Here is a 26,408-nt window from a genome sequence, read left to right as displayed (position 1 = left end):
AAGTGGACAACCCCTTTAAGGGAAAATACTGACAGTATATAATGAACGTTACTTTTATAGATCTGCCGCGTCATGTAGTGGGAACCCCAACCCTACGCTCATGGCAAGATCTGTTGCCCGCAGTGATGACGGGGAGCACAGGGGAGACTCCAGTATTGATGCTAATCGTCACTGTACCCCATTATGACCCTGCATGTACCCTATAACGCTCCCTCATTATGTAGCGCAGTGTTTAGTGCCCCACTTACTCGCTTTGCGCCCGCAGCAGAATCTGGTGCTTTGGTTTCTGCTCGTGGCACAGCTGGACGTGGAAAACTTCCCCGGGAACCTCCTGCAGCTTCCAGCTCAAATCCGTCACCTTCAGATCACACACCTGAGCGTGCGCAAAGACGGCGAAACGACCCAACCTGCGGAGAGACAATGCACAGACACATAGAACGGGGGAGGACACACGGGAGCTGCACAAATATCGGACTGTCTGTGTAATGTGGGGGGGTCGTCACATGAAACGTTCCAGGTCTCCCCAACATAACTTTGCCCCAGGCCATGGAAATAGTTTTGTGTTAGACGGTCACTGAATAAATTATAGGATCATTTTTAGGGTATTTTTAGCTGTTGCTTAGCAACCTGGGTCTGCAGGGAACATGGAGGCCGAGCGCTGATGTCAATGATTACGTCTTGTGCTACTTTTATCTTCTCATACATCCATGAACCTGAGCAATGAACCTGAAATGTATAAAACTCCCATCCCCCACTTATATAAGGGCCTCAAACTGGGACTCTACACAATGATTCGTATGGCGTGATGTGAATCACATGACTTAAGGATTAGGTTCGACCCTAGCCGTTGACTAATATAAGAGAATAGTCGATGTGGCTTTACTGTACATCCTGAGTGTGAGTGAGCCATGTCGGGCAGGTTGACCTGATCCGATGTTGTGATTGCCTTGAGTCGTGCTCACTGTGGGGGGCAGGGAAGTGCTTGAACATCTTAATGTATAGTCATGACCTCTATTGGGCACAGTGGGGGCGTTTTATTTAAGAAAAAATTTCAGGCCCCTCCCCTTGATTGAGACTCCTCCCCTTGGTCTATGAGCATTTCCGGGCAACGTCCTCTTTCTCGCTGATGATTTAGTTTCTTGTAGTTTATAATCATTCAGAGCTTGCTGTAATAGAAATCATCTCTCCATGACCTCTGGCTGCTGTATATAAGCACAATCTTGGCAAATCTGAATAAGCAGAGCTGCAGTGTAAAGCATGGCGCACAGACAGAAAAGTAAAGCAGCCAAGCTGGAGTCACGGATCGTATCCTAATGAATAAGAATTACCAATGGGGCAGAGGCTTAAATATCACTAATTCCACTACAATTATTTCTTCCTGCCTGACTGTCCTCTGTAACGTTATGGTGGAGGGGGTGATTGGGTTGGATGTTAGGGGGCATTTATTGTAACGGTGCAGGTATAGACAGTGACTCACTCTTTCTTCCTGGAGAGCAGGAGACAGTCATTAAACAGATGCAGATACACTGGTTTCGGGCAGAGCTTAAAGCGTGATCCGGCCGTGTTCGGGATCTGCATGTCCAGTTCCGTCAGTTCTCCGTGCTTCACCAACCAGCGAGACTGCGAGATCAGAGGGAAAATCTGCAAAGAGGCAAAGACATATTAACAATGACTGGTACAGAGTCATCCACCTGTCATGTACCCGTCCGCCTGTCATGTACCCGTCCGCCTGTCATATACCCGTCCGCCTGTCATATACCCGTCCGCCTGTCATAAACCCGTCCGCCTGTCATATACCCGTCCGCCTGTCATAAACCCGTCCACCTGTCATATACCGTCCACCTGTCATATACCGTCCACCTGTCATATACCGTCCACCTGTCATATACCCGTCCACCTGTCATATACCGTCCACCTGTCATATACCGTCCACCTGTCATATACCCGTCCACCTGTCATAAACCCGTCCACCTGTCATATACCCGTCCACCTGTCATATGCCCGTCCACCTGTCATATGCCCGTCCACCTGTCATATACCCGTCCGCCTGTCATATACCCGTCCGCCTGTCATATACGCGTCCGCCTGTCATATACGCGTCCGCCTGTCATATACGCGTCCGCCTGTCATATACCCGTCCGCCTGTCACATACCCGTCCGCCTGTCACATACCCGTCCGCCTGTCATATACCCGTCCGCCTGTCATATACCCGTCCGCCTGTCATATACCCGTCCGCCTGTCATATACCCGTCCGCCTGTCATATACCCGTCCGCCTGTCATATACCCGTCCGCCTGTCATATAACCGTCCGCCTGTCATATACCCGTCCGCCTGTCATATAACCGTCCGCCTGTCATATACCCGTCCGCCTGTCATATACCCGTCCACCTGTCATATAACCGTCCGCCTGTCATATAACCGTCCGCCTGTCATATAACCGTCCGCCTGTCATATACCCGTCCACCTGTCATATAACCGTCCGCCTGTCATATACTTGTCCGCCTGTCATATACCCGTCCACCTGTCATATACCCGTCCACCTGTCATATAACCGTCCACCTGTCATATACCCGTCCGCCTGTCATATACCCGTCCACCTGTCATATACCGCTCTGCACTATGACATCACAGACAGCGCAGGGGCCTGATCACGGCCGCACTCATGTCCTCACCTTACTTTCAAAGTGAATCTTCTTATTGAGATGAATGAGCTCCTCGGTTCTCTTCATGGACTGAACGCTGGAATTACACTCCTTCACCAGCTGCACAAGAAGAGGCCGCCATTATTACACTACAGTCACAATATATAACGTTCCCTCATCTCCCGCTTCTTGTGCAATATTTTTATTAGGACGAGATTTTTCACTTTTCTTTCTAAGGCTAAATGAAACCAAAATCTATAATTCCACTGACAAGCAGCCTGTATATGATGTGTGAGAGGTTGTCACAGCCCCGCCCCCTGTTACTGACATCACAGATATATAATATAATTACACTGTGATCAGACATGAGATCCACACATCTTATATACAGTAACAGCTATTCATCTATTACTACTGACAACAAGCCTGTATATCATGTGTGAGAGGTTGTCACAGCTCCGCCCCCTGTTACTGACATCACTGATATATAATATAATTACATGTGATCAGACATGAGATCCACACATCTTATATACAGTAACAGCTATTCATCTATTACTACTGACAACCAGCCTGTATATCATGTGTGAGAGGTTGTCACAGCCCCGCCCCCTGTTACTGACATCACTGATATATAATATAATTACACTGTGATCAGACATGAGATCCACACATCTTATATACAGTCACAGCTATTCATCTATTACTACTGACAACCAGCCTGTATACCATGTGTGAGAGGTTGTCACAGCCCCGCCCCCTGTTACTGACATCACTGATATATAATATAATTACACTGTGATCAGACATGAGATCCACACATCTTATATACAGTAACAGCTATTCATCTATTACTACTGACAACCAGCCTGTATATCATGTGTGAGAGGTTGTCACAGCTCCGCCCCCTGTTACTGACATCACTGATATATAATATAATTACACTGTGATCAGACATGAGATCCACACATCTTATATACAGTAACAGCTATTCATCTATTACTACTGACAACCAGCCTGTATATCATGTGTGAGAGGTTGTCACAGCCCCGCCCCCTATTACTGACATCACTGATATATAATATAATTACACTGTGATCAGACATGAGATCCACACATCTTATATACAGTAACAGCTATTCATCTATTACTACTGACAACCTGCCTGTATATCATGTGTGAGAGGTTGTCACAGCCCCGCCCCCTGTTACTGACATCACTGATATATAATATAATTACATTGTGATCAGACATGAGATCCACACATCTTATATACAGTAACAGCTATTCATCTATTACTACTGACAACCAGACTGTATATCATGTGTGAGAGGTTGTCACAGCTCCGCCCCCTGTTACTGACATCACTGATATATAATATAATTACATTGTGATCAGACATGAGATCCACACATCTTATATACAGTAACAGCTATTCATCTATTACTACTGACAACCAGCCCGTATATCATGTGTGAGAGGTTGTCACAGCCCCACCCCCTGTTACTGACATCACTGATATATAATATAATTACATTGTGATCAGACATGAGATCCACACATCTTATATACAGTGACAGCTATTCATCTATTACTACTGACAACCAGCCTGTACATCATGTGTGAGAGGTTGTCACAGCCCCGCCCCCTGTTACTGACATCACTGATATATAATATAATTACATGTGATCAGACATGAGATCCACACATCTTATATACAGTCACAGCTATTCATCTATTACTACTGACAACCAGCCTGTACATCATGTGTGAGAGGTTGTCACAGCCCCGCCCCCTGTTACTGACATCACTGATATATAATATAATTACATGTGATCAGACATGAGATCCACACATCTTATATACAGTCACAGCTATTCATCTATTACTACTGACAACCAGCCTGTATATCATGTGTGAGAGGTTGTCACAGCCCCGCCCCCTGTTACTGACATCACTGATATATAATATAATTACACTGTGATCAGACATGAGATCCACACATCTTATATACAGTAACAGCTATTCATCTATTACTACTGACAACCAGCCTGTATATCATGTGTGAGAGGTTGTCACAGCTCCGCCCCCTGTTACTGACATCACTGATATATAATATAATTACACTGTGATCAGACATGAGATCCACACATCTTATATACAGTCACAGCTATTCATCTATTACTACTGACAACCAGCCTGTATATCATGTGTGAGAGGTTGTCACAGCCCCGCCCCCTGTTACTGACATCACTGATATATAATATAATTACATTGTGATCAGACATGAGATCCACACATCTTATATACAGTAACAGCTATTCATCTATTACTACTGACAACCAGCCTGTATATCATGTGTGAGAGGTTGTCACAGCCCCGCCCCCTGTTACTGACATCACTGATATATAATATAATTACACTGTGATCAGACATGAGACCCACACATCTTATATACAGTAACAGCTATTCATCTATTACTACTGACAACCAGCCTGTATATCATGTGTGAGAGGTTGTCACAGCCCCGCCCCCTGTTACTGACATCACTGATATATAATATAATGACATTGTGATCAGACATGAGATCCACACATCTTATATACAGTCACAGCTATTCATCTATTACTACTGACAACCAGCCTGTATATCATGTGTGAGAGGTTGTCACAGCCCCGCCCCCTGTACTGATATTACTGATATATAATATAATTACACTGTGATCAGACATGAGATCCACACATCTTATATACAGTCACAGCTATTCATCTATTACTACTGACAACCAGCCTGTATATCATGTGTGAGAGGTTGTCACAGCCCCGCCCCCTGTTACTGACATCACTGATATATAATATAATTACACTGTGATCAGACATGAGATCCACACATCTTATATACAGTCACAGCTATTCATCTATTACTACTGACAACCAGCCTGTATATCATGTGTGAGAGGTTGTCACAGCTCCGCCCCCTGTTACTGACATCACTGATATATAATATAATTACACTGTGATCAGACATGAGATCCACACATCTTATATACAGTAACAGCTATTCATCTATTACTACTGACAACCAGCCTGTATATCATGTGTGAGAGGTTGTCATCGCCCCGCCCCCTGTTACTGACATCACTGATATATAATATAATGACATTGTGATCAGACATGAGATCCACACATCTTATATACAGTAACAGCTATTCATCTATTACTACTGACAACCAGCCTGTATATCATGTGTGAGAGGTTGTCACAGCCCCGCCCCCTGTACTGATATTACTGATATATAATATAATTACACTGTGATCAGACATGAGATCCACACACCTTATATACAGTCACAGCTATTCATCTATTACTACTGACAACCAGCCTGTATATCATGTGTGAGAGGTTGTCACAGCCCCGCCCCCTGTTACTGACATCACTGATATATAATATAATTACCCTGTGATCGGACATGAGATCCACACATCATATATACAGTAACAGCTATTCATCTATTACTACTGACAACCAGCCTGTATATCATGTGTGAGAGGTTGTCACAGCCCCGCCCCCTGTAACTGACATCACTGATATATAATATAATTACACTGTGATCAGACATGAGATCCACACATCTTATATACAGTCACAGCTATTCATCTATTACTACTGACAACCAGCCTGTATATCATGTGTGAGAGGTTGTCACAGCCCCGCCCCCTGTACTGATATTACTGATATATAATATAATTACACTGTGATCAGACATGAGATCCACACATCTTATATACAGTCACAGCTATTCATCTATTACTACTGACAACCAGCCTGTATACCATGTGTGAGAGGTTGTCACAGCCCCGCCCCCTGTTACTGACATCACTGATATATAATATAATTACACTGTGATCAGACATGAGATCCACACATCTTATATACAGTCACAGCTATTCATCTATTACTACTGACAACCAGCCTGTATATCATGTGTGAGAGGTTGTCACAGCCCCGCCTCCTGTTACTGACATCACTGATATATAATATAATTACATGTGATCAGACATGAGATCCACACATCTTATATACAGTAACAGCTATTCATCTATTACTACTGACAACCAGCCTGTATATCATGTGTGAGAGGTTGTCACAGCCCTGCACCCTTTTACACATATGTTTGTTGTCCTGACCGGTAACATTATATAATGTATAATTAAAGGATAACTCCGCTCTGTTTCTCAGTATTCAGGGTCTGTTGACAAATAATCTGCCAGAGCAGAGGAAGGAGGGATCAATATTTCTCTTGATGGAGATCGCCTTTAAATTGCTGTTATACACAAAGTAGGACACACGTGCTCATGCAGATCATCCTGGTTTCTTTAGGTGCCACTCTTCCTGTGATGGGATTATATTACTATGTGGACACGACTCCCATCTGCTGCGCACTGTTGTCCAGATGGGCCCCACATGTTCCGTAGACCTGCACTCCCCTCCCCCAATACAATGGCGCCCGGGTGTCACATCTCAGCCACCTGTCACCTCTGGAGTGACCACCAGGTCTAGAACACACGCGCTGTGTACACAGAGACAGATGCCAGTGATGACGAGACGTGTTACTGGCGTGTTCCTGTTTAGAAGAGTTTCTCACCGGCTGCACATGAAAGTCACTCCAATGTGTTGAGATTGGGCCGGATTCCCACGAGCGTTGCGCATCTCAGACGTAAAAACGGCAGGTTTTCACATCCGAGGTGCATCCGTGCTCTGCGGGACGTGATATCACGCAGCCCCCATGGTTGAGTCTATGGAGGGATGCGTCAAGCGTGAAAAAATAGGACATGTCCTATTTTCTCACGGACCCTTCACACGCTCCGTTGAAAAAACGGCCCCATTGAATTATATAGGTCCGTGTAAGGCTTTATTCACACCAGCGTATTTCACATCCGTGTTACCCGCGTTAAAACAATGGACGTCACACGGACCTATGTAATGCAATGGGGCCAGTCAGACATTCAGTGTTTTTCCTGCAGCGTGTCTGTGTGTCCGCTGCATGTCCTATTCTTGTGCGGTTTTTGCGCATCACACACACATTGAAGACAATGGGTGCGTGAAAATCACGGACATCACACGGACGTCATGCAGGCGCTGTCTGTGATTCACGCAACAGTTGCTAAAGAAATGATGAGAAAAAGAAAAACACCTTCAGTTTTTTTTTGCTGACGTAGAAAACGTGTGACATACGGATGACAGACGCACGTAAAAAACGCACAGACGCGCACCGTACACGGATGTCACACGGAACTGCAACGTGAGAAAAACACTGCGTATTTTACGTGCGCAAAATTGACATGTTCTTGTGAATAAGGCCTTAGATTGTGATCTCCTGGGGTCAGGGATGATGGGAGTGATACATTGTGTGAGATCGGGAGATTAGATTGTGAGCTCCTGGGGTCAGGGATGATGGGAGTGATACATTGTGTGAGATCGGGAGATTAGATTGTGATCTCCTGGGGTCAGGGATGATGGGAGTGATACATTGTGTGAGATCGGGAGATTAGATTGTGAGCTCCTGGGGTCAGGGATGATGGGAGTGATACATTGTGTGAGATCGGGAGATTGGATTGTGAGCTCCTGGGTCAGGGATGATGGGAGTGATACATTGTGTGAGATTGTGGGATTAGATTGTGAGCTCCTAGGGTCAGGGATGATGGGTGTGATACATTGTGTGAGATCTGGAGATTAGATTGTGAGCTCCTGGGGACAGGGATGATGGGAGTGATACATTGTGTGAGATCGGGAGATTAGATTGTGAGCTCCTGGGGTCAGGGATGATGGGAGTGATACATTGTGTGAGATCGGGAGATTAGATTGTGAGCTCCTGGGGTCAGGGATGATGGGAGTGATACATTGTGTGAGATCGGGAGATTAGATTGTGATCTCCTGGGGTCAGGGATGATGGGAGTGATACATTGTGTGAGATCGGGAGATTAGATTGTGAGCTCCTGGGGTCAGGGATGATGGGAGTGATACATTGTGTGAGATCGGGAGATTGGATTGTGAGCTCCTGGGTCAGGGATGATGGGAGTGATACATTGTGTGAGATTGTGGGATTAGATTGTGAGCTCCTAGGGTCAGGGATGATGGGTGTGATACATTGTGTGAGATCTGGAGATTAGATTGTGAGCTCCTGGGGACAGGGATGATGGGAGTGATACATTGTGTGAGATCAGGAGATTAGATTATGAGCTCCTGGGGTCAGGGATGATGGGAGTGATACATTGTGTGAGATCGGGAGATTAGATTTTGAGCTCCTGGGGTCAGGGATGATGGGAGTGATACATTGTGTGAGATCGGGAGATTGGATTGTGAGCTCCTGGGTCAGGGATGATGGGAGTGATACATTGTGTGAGATTGTGAGCTCCTAGGGTCAGGGATGATGGGTGTGATACATTGTGTGAGATCTGGAGATTAGATTGTGAGCTCCTGGGGACAGGGATGATGGGAGTGATACATTGTGTGAGATCGGGAGATTAGATTGTGAGCTCCTGGGACAGGGATGATGGGTGTGATACATTGTGTGTATTCTGGAGATTAGATTGTGAGCTCCTAGGGTCAGGGATGATGGGTGTGATACATTATGTGAGATCGGGAGATTAGATTGTGAGCTCCTGGGGCAGGGATGATGGGAGTGATACATTGTGTGAGATCGGGAGATTAGATTGTGATCTCCTGGGGTCAGGGATGATGGGAGTGATACATTGTGTGAGATCGGGAGATTAGATTGTGAGCTCCTAGGGTCAGGGATGATGGGAGTGATACATTGTGTGAGATCGGGAGATTAGATTGTGATCTCCTGGGGTCAGGGATGATGGGAGTGATACATTGTGAGATCGAGAGATTAGATTGTGAGCTCCTGGGGTCAGGGATGATGGGAGTGATACATTGTGTGAGATCGGGAGATTAGATTGTGAGCTCCTGGGACAGGGATGATGGGTGTGATACATTGTGTGTATTCTGGAGATTAGATTGTGAGCTCCTAGGGTCAGGGATGATGGATGTGATACATTATGTGAGATCGGGAGATTAGATTGTGAGCTCCTGGGGCAGGGATGATGGGAGTGATACATTGTGTGAGATCGGGAGATTAGATTGTGATCTCCTGGGGTCAGGGATGATGGGAGTGATACATTGTGTGAGATCGGGAGATTAGATTGTGAGCTCCTAGGGTCAGGGATGATGGGAGTGATACATTGTGTGAGATCGGGAGATTAGATTGTGATCTCCTGGGGTCAGGGATGATGGGAGTGATACATTGTGTGAGATCGGGAGATTAGATTGTGAGCTCCTAGGGTCAGGGATGATGGGAGTGATACATTGTGTGAGATCTGGAGATTAGATTGTGAGCTCCTGGGGTCAGGGATGATGGGAGTGATACATTGTGTGATATAAAGATATTGTACTGTGAGCTCCTGGGTCAGGGATGATGGGAGTGATACATTGTGTGAGATCGGGAGATTAGGTTGTGATCTCCTGGGGTCAGGGATGATGGGTGTGATACATTGTGTGAGATCGGGAGATTAGATTGTGAGCTCCTGGGGTCAGGGATGATGGGAGTGATACATTGTGTGAGATCGGGAGATTAGATTGTGAGCTCCTGGGGTCAGGGATGATGGGAGTGATACATTGTGTGAGATCGGGAGATTAGATTGTGATCTCCTGGGGTCAGGGATGATGGGTGTGATACATTGTGTGAGATCGGGAGATTAGATTGTGAGCTCCTGGGGTCAGGGATGATGGGAGTGATACATTGTGTGAGATCGGGAGATTAGATTGTGAGCTCCCAGGGTCAGGGATGATGGGTGTGATACATTATGTGAGATCGGGAGATTAGATTGTGATCTCCTGGGGACAGTGATGATGGGAGTGATACATTGTGTGAGATCGGGAGATTAGATTGTGAGCTCCTGGGTCAGGGATGATGGGAGTGATACATTGTGTGAGATCGGGAGATTAGATTGTGAGCTCCTGGGTCAGGGATGATGGGAGTGATACATTGTGTGGTATAGGGAGATTAGATTGTGAGCTCCTGGGGTCAGGGATGATGGGAGTGATACATTGTGTGAGATCGGGAGATTAGATTGTGATCTCCTGGGGTCAGGGATGATGGGAGTGATACATTGTGTGAGCTCGGGAGATTAGATTGTGAGCTCCTGGGTCAGGGATGATGGGAGTGATACATTGTGTGAGATCGGGAGATTAGATTGTGAGCTCCTGGGTCAGGGATGATGGGAGTGATACATTGTGTGTTATAGGGAGATTAGATTGTGAGCTCCTGGGGTCAGGGATGATGGGAGTGATACATTGTGTGAGATCGGGAGATTAGATTGTGAGCTCCTGGGGTCAGGGATGATGGGAGTGATACATTGTGTGAGATCGGGAGATTAGATTGTGAGCTCCTAGGGTCAGGGATGATGGGTGTGATACATTGTGTGAGATCGGGAGATTGGATTGTGAGCTCCTAGGGTCATGGATGATGGGAGTGATACATTGTGTGAGATCGGGAGATTAGATTGTGAGCTCCTGGGGTCAGGGATGATGGGAGTGATACATTGTGTGAGATCGGGAGATTAGATTGTGAGCTCCTGGGGTCAGGGATGATGGGAGTGATACATTGTGTGAGATCGGGAGATTAGATTGTGAGCTCCTGGGGTCAGGGATGATGGGAGTGATACATTGTGTGAGATCGGGAGATTAGATTGTGAGCTCCTGGGTCAGGGATGATGGGAGTGATACATTGTGTGAGATCGGGAGATTAGATTGTGAGCTCCTGGGGTCAGGGATGATGGGAGTGATACATTGTGTGAGATCGGGAGATTAGATTGTGAGCTCCTGGGGTCAGGGATGATGGGAGTGATACATTGTGTGAGATCGGGAGATTAGATTGTGAGCTCCTGGGGTCAGGGATGATGGGAGTGATACATTGTGTGAGCTCGGGAGATTAGATTGTGAGCTCCTGGGGTCAGGGATGATGGGAGTGATACATTGTGTGAGATCGGGATATTAGATTGTGAGCTCCTGGGGTCAGGGATGATGGGAGTGATACATTGTGTGAGCTCGGGAGATTAGATTGTGAGCTCCCAGGGTCAGGTACAGATGATTACAAGCCATTTAAACAGATTACAGGAGACGTCTAATTTGATATTGTTGAGGAGCTATTAACCCTTCCTCCCCCTCGGCGAGCTCCAGCTTTCACACATGACCCTGAGTCGTCACCTTCTTTAGTTCGGTGAAGGCCTGGCTCGCTGTCTCTTCATTGTGGGACCCGGGAGCCGTGTGTTTCAAAATGTTCTGTGGAGATACAGGAAGAAGATAACTCATGTATGAAATGTCTCCCATATCAGTTATATTTATCTGCCGCTCCCTATCCTGAAATGGCTGATAACACAGAGCAATAGATTACATCTCCAAGAAACCCTTCAGGTCCAGTGTCCCTCTAGTGAGCGGAGCTTTCTTTCGGGGCGTGCTCCTTGTATTTGATAGAGAAGGAGCACATTTGAGGGTCACCCTACCTCCACCAGCATCTTCAGGCGCATGATCCTCTGGAAGGGCAGGATGAGGAAGGACGTCAGGGGCAGGCGCTGGCACACTTGATCCTCTTCCAGTTTGGCCAGGACTCCTCGGAAGCGATAGTTCTCCTGTCTGTAGGGACGATATATACCGTAGTGTATTATACTGTATACAGGGCCATGAGATCGATAACGTGACTTATACTATAGTATCCACATGGCAATATTGCACTCAAACCGATGTTCATCTCTCCAGCTAAATCCACCATTCCCCCACAACGTTGTCAGTATTTTCTGATGTTACCTTTGCAGTTGCTTATGATCCTTCATATTATTCGAACTCACATTTCAACCATCGTCACATTTTCCAGTACATGGGGCAGAGTTAGAGGTTGTCACAGCTCCGCCCTGTTGTTCATGTAGTCATGTGATCTGCATTACTTGTACAATGACTGCAGGTGGCACTTACAGCAGCCGCTGGTAGGTCTGTTCTTGATAGGCCTGGTTGGTGACATATGGAAGATAAACTCTACGCAGCTCCGGACAGTGATGTAAGACAATGTCACAAACATCAAACCTCAGGATGTCTTCCTCCAGCCTCTCCTCCAGGTCCGCCAGGAACCTGTTGTTGTGGTGCAAAGAAGAAGTACATAACACAACCGTCAATCAATAAGATTTGGTCTTCTGCCCTCTTGTGGTTGAAATTGGGATAGAAAACAATCAGCGTTCCGGGAGCTCAGTTCACACTTTGCATGCAAGTCAAAAAGGAGAAGTGGAATTGAAATTTTTATACGTCTCTTTTAGTATTTTGTGTGGAATGACTTCACTCTACGGACGACGCTTGATGGAGCACCGCAGGCACTTCAATGTGCAGCTTACCCGCATTCAGCTTCTTCATTGACTGACCCCAGACAAAAAAAATGTCAACAAAAAATCCCCTGCTGTGAAGCTCCAGAGTCCTCAGTGAGTGATTGTCCACAGTCAGCAGCCAACACCCCCTCAGTCTGAAATTAGGATCAGGGGACAATAGGAAAGTTGGGACGAAGCAACCAAATATTGTCCTCACCTCTCACTGATTTCCTTCACTTCTGGAAGTTTAGAGAAAAGCCACTGCTTCTCCTGGGCCCCGAGACAGTCGTTCAGCTCCAGAGAGTGCAGGAAATGATCCACAACTATGGACAAACTGTTCACGTACGACGCTTCTGAGGTCACTAACTCGAATTTAGCCTGAGGAGACAGAGCCGGTAAATAACGAGGAGACAGAGCCGGTAAATAACGAGGAGACAGAGCCGGTAAATAACGAGGAGACAGAGCCGGTAAATAACGAGGAGACAGAGCCGGTAAATAACGAGGAGACAGAGCCGGTAAATAACGAGGAGACAGAGCCGGTAAATAACGAGGAGACATAGAGCCGGTGAATGGTGAGGAGAGAAGCGAGGAGGAGACATAGAGACGGTGAATGGTGAGGAGAGAAGCGAGGAGGAGACATAGTGCCGGTGAATGGTGAGGAGAGAAGCGAGGAGGAGACATAGAGCCGGTAATTAGCGAGGAGGAGACATAGAGCCGGCGAATAGCGAGAAGGAGACATAGAGCCAGTGAATAGCGAGGAGGAGACATAGAGCCGGTGCATGGCGAGGAGACATAGAGCCGGTGAATAGCGAGGAGACATAGAGCCAGTGAATAGCAAAGAGACATAGAGCCAGTGCATGGCGAGGAGACATAGAGCCAGTGCATGGCGAGGAGACATAGAGCCGGTGCATGGCGAGGAGACATAGAGCCGGTGAATAGCGAGGAGACATAGAGCCAGTGCATGGCGAGGAGACATAGAGCCGGTGAATAGCGAGGAGACATAGAGCCAGTGCATGGCGAGGAGACATAGAGCCGGTGAATAGCGAGGAGACATAGAGCCAGTGCATGGCGAGGAGACATAGAGCCGGTGAATAGCGAGGAGGAGATATAGAGCCGGTGAATAGTGAGGAGACATAGAGCCAGTGAATAGCGAGGAGCAGACATAGAGCCAGTGAATAGCGAGGAGGAGACAGAGCCAGTGATTAGCGAGGAGGAGACATAGAGCCAGTGAATAGCGAGGAGACATAGAGCCGGTGAATAGCGAGGAAACATAGAGCCAGTGCATGGCGAGGAAACATAGAGCCAGTGCATGGCGAGGAAACATAGAGCCAGTGCATGGCGAGGAGACAGAGCCGGTGCATGGCGAGGAGACAGAGCCGGTGCATGGCGAGGAGACATAGAGCCAGTGCATGGCGAGGAAACATAGAGCCAGTGCATGGCGAGGAGACAGAGCCGGTGCATGGCGAGGAGACATAGAGCCGGTGAATTGAGAGACATAGAGCCGGTGAATAGCGAAGAGACATAGAGCCGGTGCATGGCGAGGAGACATAGAGCTGGTGAATAGCGAGGAGACATAGAGCCGGTGAATAACAAGCAGAGACAGCGGGCAGAAGACATAGAGCCGGTGAATGGTAAGTAGAGCCGGGGGGACACAGAGCATGGTGCATTGTGGGAGATGTCATATTTTCACTATACACTAATATGAACAAAATTCTACTTCATTCACAATGCAATACAGCAGGCATCAGTGCTATATTGGATGTCTGCCAATCTGTTTCGGGGGGCATCAGCCAGCACAGTGGCGATAAATTTCCAGGTGGCAGCCAGCAAAACTGGGAAGGCAGCTCTGGATGTGACTAGAGTATAAGATTATGTAATTCAAGACCAGTACCAGATTGTGGTCCAGCTGAAGAATATGCACTTGGATTCTATCTGTGACAAACCTGATGTCTCCACTATGTGCATGTAGTAAATGTAGGCAGCCATATTGCCTTTCTTCTGCCTCCAGTTCATGTCAGCTGATAAGTTGTGCCCTTGTGAATATTAGATCAGTCAGCAGTAAATGGCTGCCCCCAGTGGTGTATGTGATGGTTGCACTTAATAGACAGGACATATATAGGACCTCTTGCAGTTTCCTCTCCTGGATGGTCAGGGTGTTGAGCAGACCACTGCCCCTCACATCCGGGATATCCTGCCACAGAGAGAATGTAGACCCTCGGGATGAGCGCTGGGAGCGGAAGGAGCTGCTAGGGGACAGGTTGCTCTTGGGACTGGCAGACACATCGTCTTCCTCTCCTGTGGTGTCCTCTCGCTTCTGCCTCTGCAGCTCTCGGTTTATGGCCACGTCGCTGTACTCCTGATACAGGATTGCTGAAGACAAGACAGCACCAGCAATATTACTGGGGAGCACATAAGGGGGGGTGTGATCAGCTGGGGGTAAAGATGGAGTCACAACAGATACTAGCAGCTATGGCTGGTCAAGATGTGGTGCTGTCTTTGTGCAGGAATCAAAATAACATAACAGCTTCAATAGATTTAGACCCCTGCCCCAAACTGAAGACAAGGACGCTGCCCCAATCTGCTGGTTTCCTCTCCATAGCTGCAGAATAGTGAGTGCAGCTCTGGAGTATAATACAGCATAAAACTCAGGATCAGTACAGGATAAGTAATGTAATGTATGTACACAGGGACTCTACCAGCAGAATAGTGAGTGCAGCTCTGGAGTATAATACAGGATGTAACTCAGGATCAGTACAGGATAAGTAATGTATGTACACAGTGACTCCACCAGCAGAATAGTGAGTGCAGCTCTGGAGTATAATACAGGATGTAACTCAGGATCAGTACAGGAGAAGTAATGTAATGTATGTATACAGTGACTCCACCAGCAGAATAGTGAGTGCAGCTCTGGAGTATAATACAGGATATAACTCAGGATCAGTACAGGATAAGTAATGTAATGTATGTACACAGTGACTCCACCAGCAGAATAGTGAGTGCAGCTCTGGAGTATAATACAGGATATAACTCAGGATCAGTACAGGATAAGTAATGTAATGTATGTACACAGTGACTCCACCAGCAGAATAGTGAGTGCAGCTCTGGAGTATAATACAGGATATAACTCAGGATCAGTACAGGATAAGTAATGTAATGTATGTACACAGTGACTCCACCAGCAGAATAGTGAGTGCAGCTCTGGAGTATAATACAGGATATAACTCAGGATCAGTACAGGATAAGTAATGTATGTACACAGTGACTCCACCAGCAGAATAGTGAGTGCAGCTCTGGAGTATAATACAGGATATAACTCAGGATCAGTACAGGATAAGTAATGTAACGTATGTACACAGTGACTCCACCAGCAGAATAGTGAGTGCAGCTCTAGAGTATAATACAGGATATAACTCAGGATCAGTGCAGGATAAGTAATGTAATGTATGTACACTGTGACTCCACCAGCAGAATAGTGAGTGCAGCTCTGGAGTATAATACAGGATGTAACTCAGGATCAGTACAGGATAAGTAATGTAATGTATGTACACAGTGACTCCACCAGCAGAATAGTGAGTGCAGCTCTGGAGTATAATACAGGATGTAACAGAGACTTAGCTGTTTTTGTACAATATGTGACCTGTACACTGCTGGCCATTAGGGAATACACATTTAGGGTTCTATAGTATTATATGAACATTGCTAAAAAGTGCTACCAGTTTCTGATCTCGGAGATTGTGGCTGCTCGGGGGGGGGGTATTCTTGTATATTTATGTCTCATATATATGGACAGGACTTGTTCACATTTGTCTTTGGATGCATTATTCACATGGAAAGGAATAACAAATAATAATTAACCCTTACAGCTCAGCAGGAAACGTGACTGCCTCCTCTCGCAGTATGACTGTCTTCTGTCCGTCTTTTCTGCATCGCTGTAACTTGTGGGCTGTCTCTTCTCACAAGGTGACCGTCTAATGTGGCTGTCACTCTCCTCCTCCTGGCTGGGTGGTCTCGCAGGACTTGTCTCCCCACCATCTGTCAATTTGTTCCTGAAAGGGTAAAAGACGACTCAGCGAGGCGGCGTCAGTGGCCGGGGAGGCAGGGAGTGGAGGCGGCTGGGGGACAATTGGAGGGCAAGTGTGAAAAATGGAGCAAACAAAGAGTCTGCTCTGTGATTACTGGGACCAGGAAATATAATGAGCAGATCCCTAAAATATAACAGACCACCATGGGCAGAACGGGGGGAGGAAGGACTGAAATGTATAGAGGATTTTCCACGTAGTTTCACACGCACAAGTAAAAACGGCTGAAAATTACGGACCCTCTGAATTTTCCGCCGTTTTTTAAGCTGAAAACTTTCTTTTGAGGCTTTTTTTCTATTGACACAATGAAAAACGGCTCAAGAAGTGACATGCTTCTTCTTTTTACGCACCGTTTTTTTTAAAACAGCGGTGTAAACAAATGCCCAGTCTGATCATAACGCCGTTTTCCCATTGATTTCAACGGGCACATGTTTGCAGGCGTTCAGCTACTGGTTTTTGAGTCCCTGAAATACGCCTGAAAACTCTGCGTCTGATTATACCCTTAGGGAAAGACGGCGTCATGTTCAGACGGGGCGTTTTTTTTACACCGCTGTTTGAAAGAAGGTGCGTAAAAAAAAGGCGCATAAAAAGGAGCATGTCACATCTTGAGCCGTTTTTGGATCTGTTTTTCATTGTGTCAATAGAAAAACCGCTCCAAAAACACCTCAAAAACGTCTTCAGCTCCAAAAACAGCTCCGTAAATTTTCAGCCGCTTCTACTTGTGCGTGTGAACATGGCCTTAGAGGCTCTGCCGAGGAGGTGCTGCTGGTAAAGACACAGATTAATACGTAGATTCTGTAATGTTACTCCATTGTCTATATTCGCGCTTCGTTCAATATAAAGGTCGGGCGACTTTCGCTCCTGGACGCTTTTCATGGGGGGGGATGCAAAACCCCAAAACAACTTCCTATAGAGCTTCAAATACGGCTCCATCAGAGGATCCACTGATATCTGGGCCTTGGGGTCAGTCTCGCCATACAGTCAGAATCGGCTTACGCTACGGTTGGCGGTGAGATGGAAACCGTCCATCGGTTGTCCGTTACTTTTGGTTGATACGATTACGCAGATACACAACCGCGCAGAGATGGTCAGATGTCCCACTGTCCATGGGGTGAGGTCAACCAATCATAACAAAAACTCCGGTCCAATTCTGCAGATCCTCTTTGTGATATATTGGCAAAGGAATGTGAACGATTAATGGTCAACAATGGGGGAAAAACAGTTCAAATCGTTTGTGCGGCCGACTGGTGTCCCGTGTTAGTGGCCGAATAATATCCGTCCACAACCAGATCCTGACGGTCAAGAACGAGAGTGAATGTGCGATGAGACCAGATCTGACAGCGGCAATACAGGATCGGGAGGGGAGAACTGGCTCCGCTTATGGGGGCTCCGTTGTGAATTGGAAGGTTTACAAAAATGATAGGAAATCTCCATCTATTGGACACTGGAAGGAGGTGCCGACCCCTCAAAATTGTTCCTGCCGGAGTCTGAAAAGTGACAGCATGGGTCAGTGGATAATGTACTCCGCTGTATCCTGGACTTACCTGAGCCACGAGGCATCTGTGCCCACTGTGGCTGGTTGGGGAAGACTGGTGACGCCCGCACTGTTACATCTCCTTTCCCTTCTTCCAGATTTTCCTAGAAATGGAGAAACAATTTGTGATAGTGTCAGAAACGTCACAACTTTCCATCACGTGCCGGTGTATCTTATCCTATGGTGTGTAAGGTATAACATGCGGCGCTGCGTACGCACCCTCCTGTCCCGCGGACGCCCCACGTTCTCTTAGGGTGATCTTGGTGGACAGGGATTTGCCCAGCCTGGCGGTGAAGTTGTTCCTCCGCTGTGTGAGCTGCAGTTTAGAGATAAGTTCTGTGGCTGAGAATCTCCACCTCTCTTGCTCCACTTTACCAGGGGGCGACGTCACCTCCAGAACCTCCGGAGCTTCCTTTACCTCATCCACTGGAGGACTGGGGTCTTCAAGCTCAGGAAACACGGCGTCCTCCTCTACTGATGGGGAAGGCAGGGAGATGCTGGGATCCGGGAGGTACAGACGAAGCTTACGCCCTGTGGGAAATAAGTGCAGCGGTTCTGAAAGCCGGCCCAGACTATTCACATTGGGTGATGATGAAACCATGCAAGTCCGTCTATAGACTATTCTCATCTGTAGTGTGGGACTATAGGTTTTCCTATATACTTACAATCTAGGAGAAGGCAGAGAACTGACAGTAGAACTGACGGTAGAAAGAAAAGAACCATCTCACCACATAGGGATTATATACAATAGTTGTAAAGTTGTACTTATCTTTCTGAAACAAAATACTTACAGAGGCTGTCAGCAGATTATAAGTGTCCTGTCTCCTACATGATGTGATCAGTGCTGTAATGTAGATAACAGTGGTCCTAGTAATAAAGAGGCTGTCACCAGATTATAAGTGTCCTGTCTCCTACATGATGTGATCAGTGCTGTAATGTAGATAACAGTGGTCCTAGTAATAAAGAGGCTGTCACCAGATTATAAGTGTCCTGTCTCCTACATGATGTGATCAGTGCTGTAATGTAGATAACAGTGGTCCTAGTAATAAAGAGGCTGTCACCAGATTATAAGTGCCCTGTCTCCTACATGATGTGATCAGTGCTGTAATGTAGATAACAGTGGTCCTAGTAATATAGAGGCTGTCACCAGATTATAAATGCCATATCTCCTACATGATGTGATTGGCGCTGTAATGTAGATAACAGTGGCTTTTATTTAGAAAAAGGATAATTTTTGAGCAAGTTATGAGCAATTTTAGATTTATGCTAATTAGTTTCTTAATAGACAACTGGGCGTGTTTTAACGTTTCACCAACTGGCCGTTGTACAGCGGAGTGTATAACGCTGACCAATCAGTGACTAATCAGTGACCAATCAGCGTCATAAACTTCTCATTGTTCCAGCCCAGCTTCTTTCACTGCACAGCGTGATCTCGCGAGATCACACTGTGCTGTCACTTACTCCCACAGTAACTTTACCGAAGTGCCATGAGAATGAATAGACGTCACCTCTAGCCAGGACACGATGTCTATTCACACTCCCGACACTTTGGTAAAGTTACTATGGGACTTACTCACAGCACAGCGTGATCTCACTAAATCACGCTGTGCTGTGAGTAAGTCCCACAGAAACATTACCGAAGTGTTGGGAGTGTGAATAGACATCGCTTCCTGGCTGGAGGCCATGTCTATTCATTCTCAAGGCACTTCGGTAAAGTTACTGTGGGAGTATGTGACAGCACAGTGTGATCTCGCTGATTGGTCAGCGTCATACACTTCTCTTCACAACGCCCACTTGGTAAAAAGTAAAAACACGCCAAGTTCTCTATTAAGAAACTAAATTAGCATAAATCTAAAATTGCTCACAATTTGCTAAAAAATGATAGTTTTTTCAAAATAAAAACCGCTGTTATCTACATTACAGCGCCGATCACATCATGTAGGAGACAGGACACTTATAATCTGATGACAGCCTTTATATTACTAGGACCACTGTTCCCTACATTACAGCGCCGATCACATTATGCAGGAGACAGGGCACTTATAATCTGGTGACAGACTCTTTATTACTAGGACCACTGTTCTCTACATTACAGCGCCGATCACATCATGTAGGAGACAGGGCACTTATAATCTGGTGACAGCCTCTTTATTACTAGGACCACTGTTCTCTACATTACAGCGCCGATCACATCATGTAGGGGACAGGACACTTATAATCTGGTGACAGCCTCTATATTACTAGGACCACTGTTATCTACATTACAGCACTGATCACATTATGTAGGAGACAGGACACTTATAATCTGGTGACAGCCTCTATATTACTAGGACCACTGTTATCTACATTACAGCGCTGATCACATCATGTAGGAGACAGGGCACTTATAATCTGGAGACAGCCTCTATATTACTAGGACCACTGTTCTCTACATTACAGCGCTGATCACATTATGTAGGAGACAGGACACTTATAATCTGGTGACAGCCTCTTTATTGCTAGGACCACTGTTCTCTACATTACAGCGCTGATCACATCATGTAGGAGACAGGGCACTTATAATCTGGTGACAGCCTCTTTATTACTAGGACCACTGTTCTCTACATTACAGCGCTGATCACATTATGTAGGAGACAGGACACTTATAATCTGGTGATAGCCTCTTTATTACTAGGACCACTGTTCTCTACATTACAGCGCTGATCACATCATGTAGGAGACAGGGCACTTATAATCTGGTGACAGCCTCTATATTACTAGGACCACTGTTCTCTACATTACAGCGCTGATCACATTATGTAGGAGAGAGGACACTTATAATCTGGTGACAGCCTCTATATTACTAGGACCACTGTTATCTACATTACAGCGCCGATCACATTATGTAGGAGACAGGACACTTATAATCTGGTGACAGCCTCTTTAATACGACTGATATATTTAAAACCAATATTCAGAGATCGGCCATGATCTGCTATTAGGCTATTATAATTTATACAATCTGCGAGAAAAGAATAAGAGAAATATTTCTAAATGATTATTCTCTGCCAGGAAAGTTATTGCCCTCGAATTGATGTCTTAGGGTCTCCCTGTAAAGACACTTTTGGGTATAATGGGGCAGATTTACTGATGAGTCAAAAAATGGTCCAGAATTTGGTGAATATCATTTTAAATCTAGATGTTTGCACCTCTCTAGAAACTTCAAAAAAAGTTCCGAAAAATGGGTGGATTAAATAAAAGGGCAAAAATTGGCACAAAATTCTGTCGCAAAATAAGCCGACCCAAGGTGGTATAAAGAGGAGGTCCACAAGGGTAACGAGGGGCAGCAATATTATTATTATACCGCGCGCACCTTCTAACTCCACACCGTCCAAAACTAACACCGCTTATAAATCCCCCAACATATTATACTAGCGGAAAGAATTTATTATATTCGACAAAAAAGAAAAGAAACTTCCCAGAATGATTGGCAAATACGGGTGAAGGAAATGCTTTGTTTTCTCTCTGCCGGACTCCTTTGTATTATAGATTCGGAGGGTAATGTATCGATTATTCCCGTCGTTATTATGTCTATTTACATCGGGAAAGGGTTTTTAAAAATGGCGCCCGCTGTGGCAGCTCTCAACAGCAATGCACTAATTCTGCTATAGACTGCAATATTGTGATGTTGCAGTCTATGGCATAAGCGATGATCGCAGGTTCAAGTCCCCTAGGGGGCTAAAAAATAGTAATAAAAATTTTATAAAAATTCAAATCACCCCCCTTTCCCTAGATCACATATAAAAAGAAATAAACAATAATAAACATAATCACATAAGGTATCCTCGCGTCCGAAAATGCCGGAACTATAAAAATATTTTTCCAATACAGTGAACGCTGTTGCGGGAAAAAAGATAAAAATGGCTGAATCCCAGTTTTTTTGCCACTTCAATCCCCCTAATTTTTTTTTTTTTTGAAGAAGAAGAAGAAGTGATCGAAATGCCGACAATCCCCAAAATAGTATTAATAAAAACAACATCTTCCCACGTACAAAAAGACGCCTTACACAGAAGTATAAAAAAGTTACGGGGTCACAATATGGCGATGCAAACATTTTTTGGTTTCCTTCAAACATTTTCATTTTTATAAAAGGTACCAAAACATAACAAAAACTATATCAATTTGGTATCGCCGCGATCGCACTGACCCGCAGAATAAAGAGAACGCGTCATTTTCACCGTACAGTGACCACCGTAAAAACTAAACCCATTCGAAAATGGTGGATCGGCTGTTTTTTTCCCAATTCCGCCCCATTCTGAATTTTTCTCCAGCTTCCCAGCACATCGCACATAATATTAAATCGTACCATTAGAAAGTACAACTCGTCCCGTAAAAATGAAGCCCTCATATGGCCGGCTCAACGAAAAAATACAAGTTCTGACTTTTTGAAAGACGGGGGAGGAAAAAACAAAAGCATAAAAACGTAAATTAGTCCAGTCCTAAAAGGGTTAATTAACCATATTGGAATTTTTAAGGATATTTATTGACTGTAACTCTCAAACTATTCAATAAAGAGTTAAATCGATCACACAACTTTTCTGGGCCATCGGTGATGTCACCGCGGTCACTTACAGGCGGATTTGGCTCTGTCCGAGCTCTGTGATGTTCTGCAGGGAGCTCTCGAATTCTCCGGGTTGGAGACACTTGGAGTTTCGGGATGGTCGCTGTCACTCTCTGTGCTGCTGTGCCTTTCCTGCAGGGTTAGGTCCTCTGAGAGATGATGCAGGTCTCTGGATGGGGTTTGGGGCTCCATGACGTGGCCCACACCTTTGTGGTGGAAATCCGTGATCCAGTGATCCTGTATGTGGTTCGTCACTCCGGTCATCCCAATGTTGAGGGGACACTGCACGGTACTGAACCCCAACTGTCTCTCAGTACAAATAGGGGGGACTCCACCAAAAGCCAAACTCTCCTGCTGGTACATCACCACCCGATGCCGCTCTCTAGGAGGAGGGTCTCCAATGCCGGGCACCATGCTGCCCTCACGCCCATAGGGTATTGGGCTGTGGTGTGGCTGGTAGTTAGGGAGGGCATGATAATCCATGAATATTGTGGTAGGGAGACCGGGCCTGTGGAATAGACAGCAAATCAAAATAAGTGAATGTCTCATATCATAAATATCGAACATCAATAGACATGGACCCTACAGTAACCGGCCGGCCAGGGTCAGAGGGGCCTTCAGATTGTCAACTTTCTGGGTCATTTTCTATTGATATCTATGAGAGATTCTATTGCTGACCCACTAATATATATCACATTGTCACCTGGCGTAATAAAGTCTGTAATATTCTGTCCATTCAATAAAACAGCCATGTCCTATAAAGATATCGTACAACCAGGGTGGGTTTATTCTGCTGGAGCCTGTAGACCCCCCACCACTATCTCCTCCAGTCCATTCTACAACCTCCGATATACTGCTCACCGGGTTATGGACATACGACTGTATAATCTGCTGGACAAGGAGTGTTATAATATCCGGATATGTTACCATAAGATTCTAGACATTGGGGATATAATGGTTAGAACGTTGGACCATATAAGATGCTGAAATTGGATATGTGGCAAAATAATATGGTGGACGTGGGGGATATAGCATGTTATTCATGTGGCAATATAATATGGTGGACGTGGGGGATATAGCATGTTATTCATGTGGCAATATGGTGGACGTGGGGGATATAGCATGTTATTCATGTGGCAAAATAATATGGTGGACGTGGGGGATATAGCATGTTATTCATGTGGCAATATAATATGGTGGACATGGGGGATATAGCATGTTATTCATGTGGCAATATGGTGGACGTGGGGGATATAGCATGTTATTCATGTGGCAATATGGTGGACGTGGGGGATATAGCATGTTATTCATGTGGCAATATAACATGGTGGACGTGGGGGATATAGCATGTTATTCATGTGGCAAAATAATATGGTGGACGTGGGGGATATAGCATGTTATTCATGTGGCAATATGGTGGACGTGGGGGATATAGCATGCTATTCATGTGGCAATATAATATGGTGGACGTGGGGGATATAGCATGCTATTCATGTGGCAATATAACATGGTGGACGTGGGGGATATAGCATGTTATTCATGTGGCAATATAATATGGTGGACGTGGGGGATATAGCATGCTATTCATGTGGCAATATAATATGGTGGACGTGGGGGATATAGCATGTTATTCATGTGGCAATATAACATGGTGGACGTGGGGGATATAGCATGTTATTCATGTGGCAATATAATATGGTGGACGTGGGGGATATAGCATGTTATTTATGTGGCAATATAATATGGTGGACGTGGGGGATATAGCATGCTATTCATGTGGCAATATAACATGGTGGACGTGGCAGATATAGCATGTTATTCATGTGGCAGTATAATATGGTGGACGTGGGGGATATAGCATGCTATTCATGTGGCAATATAACATGGTGGACGTGGGGGATATAGCATGCTATTCATGTGGCAATATAACATGGTGGACGTGGGGGATATAGCATGCTATTCATGTGGCAATATAACATGGTGGACGTGGGGGATATAGCATGTTATTCATGTGGCAATATAATATGGTGGACGTGGGGGATATAGCATGCTATTCATGTGGCAATATAATATGGTTGACGTGGGGGATATAGCATGTTATTCATGTGGCAATATAACATGGTGGACGTGGGGGATATAGCATGTTATTCATGTGGCAATATAATATGGTGGACATGGGGGATATAGCATGTTATTCATGTGGCAATATAATATGGTGGACGTGGGGGATATAGCATGCTATTCATGTGGCAATATAACATGGTGGACGTGGGGGATATAGCATGCTATTCATGTGGCAATATAACATGGTGGACGTGGGGGATATAGCATGTTATTCATGTGGCAATATAATATGGTGGACGTGGGGGATATAGCATGTTATTCATGTGGCAATATAACATGGTGGACGTGGGGGATATAGCATGCTATTCATGTGGCAATATAACATGGTGGACGTGGGGGATATAGCATGTTATTCATGTGGCAATATAATATGGTGGACGTGGCGGATATAGCATGTTATTCATGTGGCAATATAATATGGTGGACGTGGGGGATATAGCATGCTATTCATGTGGCAATATAACATGGTGGACGTGGGGGATATAGCATGCTATTCATGTGGCAATATAACATGGTGGACGTGGCAGATATAGCATGTTATTCATGTGGCAATATAATATGGTGGACGTGGGGGATATAGCATGCTATTCATGTGGCAATATAACATGGTGGACGTGGGGGATATAGCATGCTATTCATGTGGCAATATAACATGGTGGACGTGGGGGATATAGCATGCTATTCATGTGGCAATATAACATGGTGGACGTGGGGGATATAGCATGTTATTCATGTGGCAATATAATATGGTGGACGTGGGGGATATAGCATGTTATTCATGTGGCAATATAATATGGTGGACGTGGGGGATATAGCATGTTATTCATGTGGCAATATAACATGGTGGACGTGGGGGATATAGCATGCTATTCATGTGGCAATATAACATGGTGGACGTGGGGGATATAGCATGTTATTCATGTGGCAATATAATATGGTGGACGTGGCGGATATAGCATGTTATTCATGTGGCAATATAATATGGTGGACGTGGGGGATATAGCATGTTATTCATGTGGC

At 45.4% G+C, this 26,408-nt stretch overlaps 1 protein-coding gene across 2 annotated transcripts in view; it reads right to left on the bottom strand.

Moving 5' to 3' along the window:
* ARHGEF19 (Rho guanine nucleotide exchange factor 19) overlaps nucleotides 1–26,408 on the bottom strand; it is a 68,228-nt gene that overhangs the window by 8,029 nt on the left and 33,791 nt on the right. The window contains exons 2-13 of one of the 2 annotated variants that reach the window (XM_075840578.1): nucleotides 23,276–23,772; nucleotides 18,884–19,195; nucleotides 18,675–18,768; nucleotides 16,913–17,097; nucleotides 15,174–15,421; nucleotides 13,269–13,429; nucleotides 12,672–12,824; nucleotides 12,206–12,335; nucleotides 11,910–11,984; nucleotides 2,674–2,763; nucleotides 1,478–1,641; nucleotides 249–407 (exon numbers count right to left, since the gene is read on the bottom strand). In XM_075840578.1, the coding sequence (XP_075696693.1) occupies nucleotides 249–407; nucleotides 1,478–1,641; nucleotides 2,674–2,763; nucleotides 11,910–11,984; nucleotides 12,206–12,335; nucleotides 12,672–12,824; nucleotides 13,269–13,429; nucleotides 15,174–15,421; nucleotides 16,913–17,097; nucleotides 18,675–18,768; nucleotides 18,884–19,195; nucleotides 23,276–23,772 (2,268 nt within the window). The remainder of the gene's footprint in view (nucleotides 1–248; nucleotides 408–1,477; nucleotides 1,642–2,673; nucleotides 2,764–11,909; nucleotides 11,985–12,205; nucleotides 12,336–12,671; nucleotides 12,825–13,268; nucleotides 13,430–15,173; nucleotides 15,422–16,912; nucleotides 17,098–18,674; nucleotides 18,769–18,883; nucleotides 19,196–23,275; nucleotides 23,773–26,408) is intronic. The other variant, XM_075840579.1, reaches the window with a different exon arrangement.

The sequence above is a fragment of the Rhinoderma darwinii genome, chromosome 10 (assembly GCF_050947455.1).
Source record: "Rhinoderma darwinii isolate aRhiDar2 chromosome 10, aRhiDar2.hap1, whole genome shotgun sequence".
NCBI lineage: Eukaryota > Metazoa > Chordata > Amphibia > Anura > Rhinodermatidae > Rhinoderma > Rhinoderma darwinii.
The sequence above is the reverse complement of the archived record's forward strand: the minus strand, read 5'-3'. Positions and strand labels throughout refer to the sequence as shown.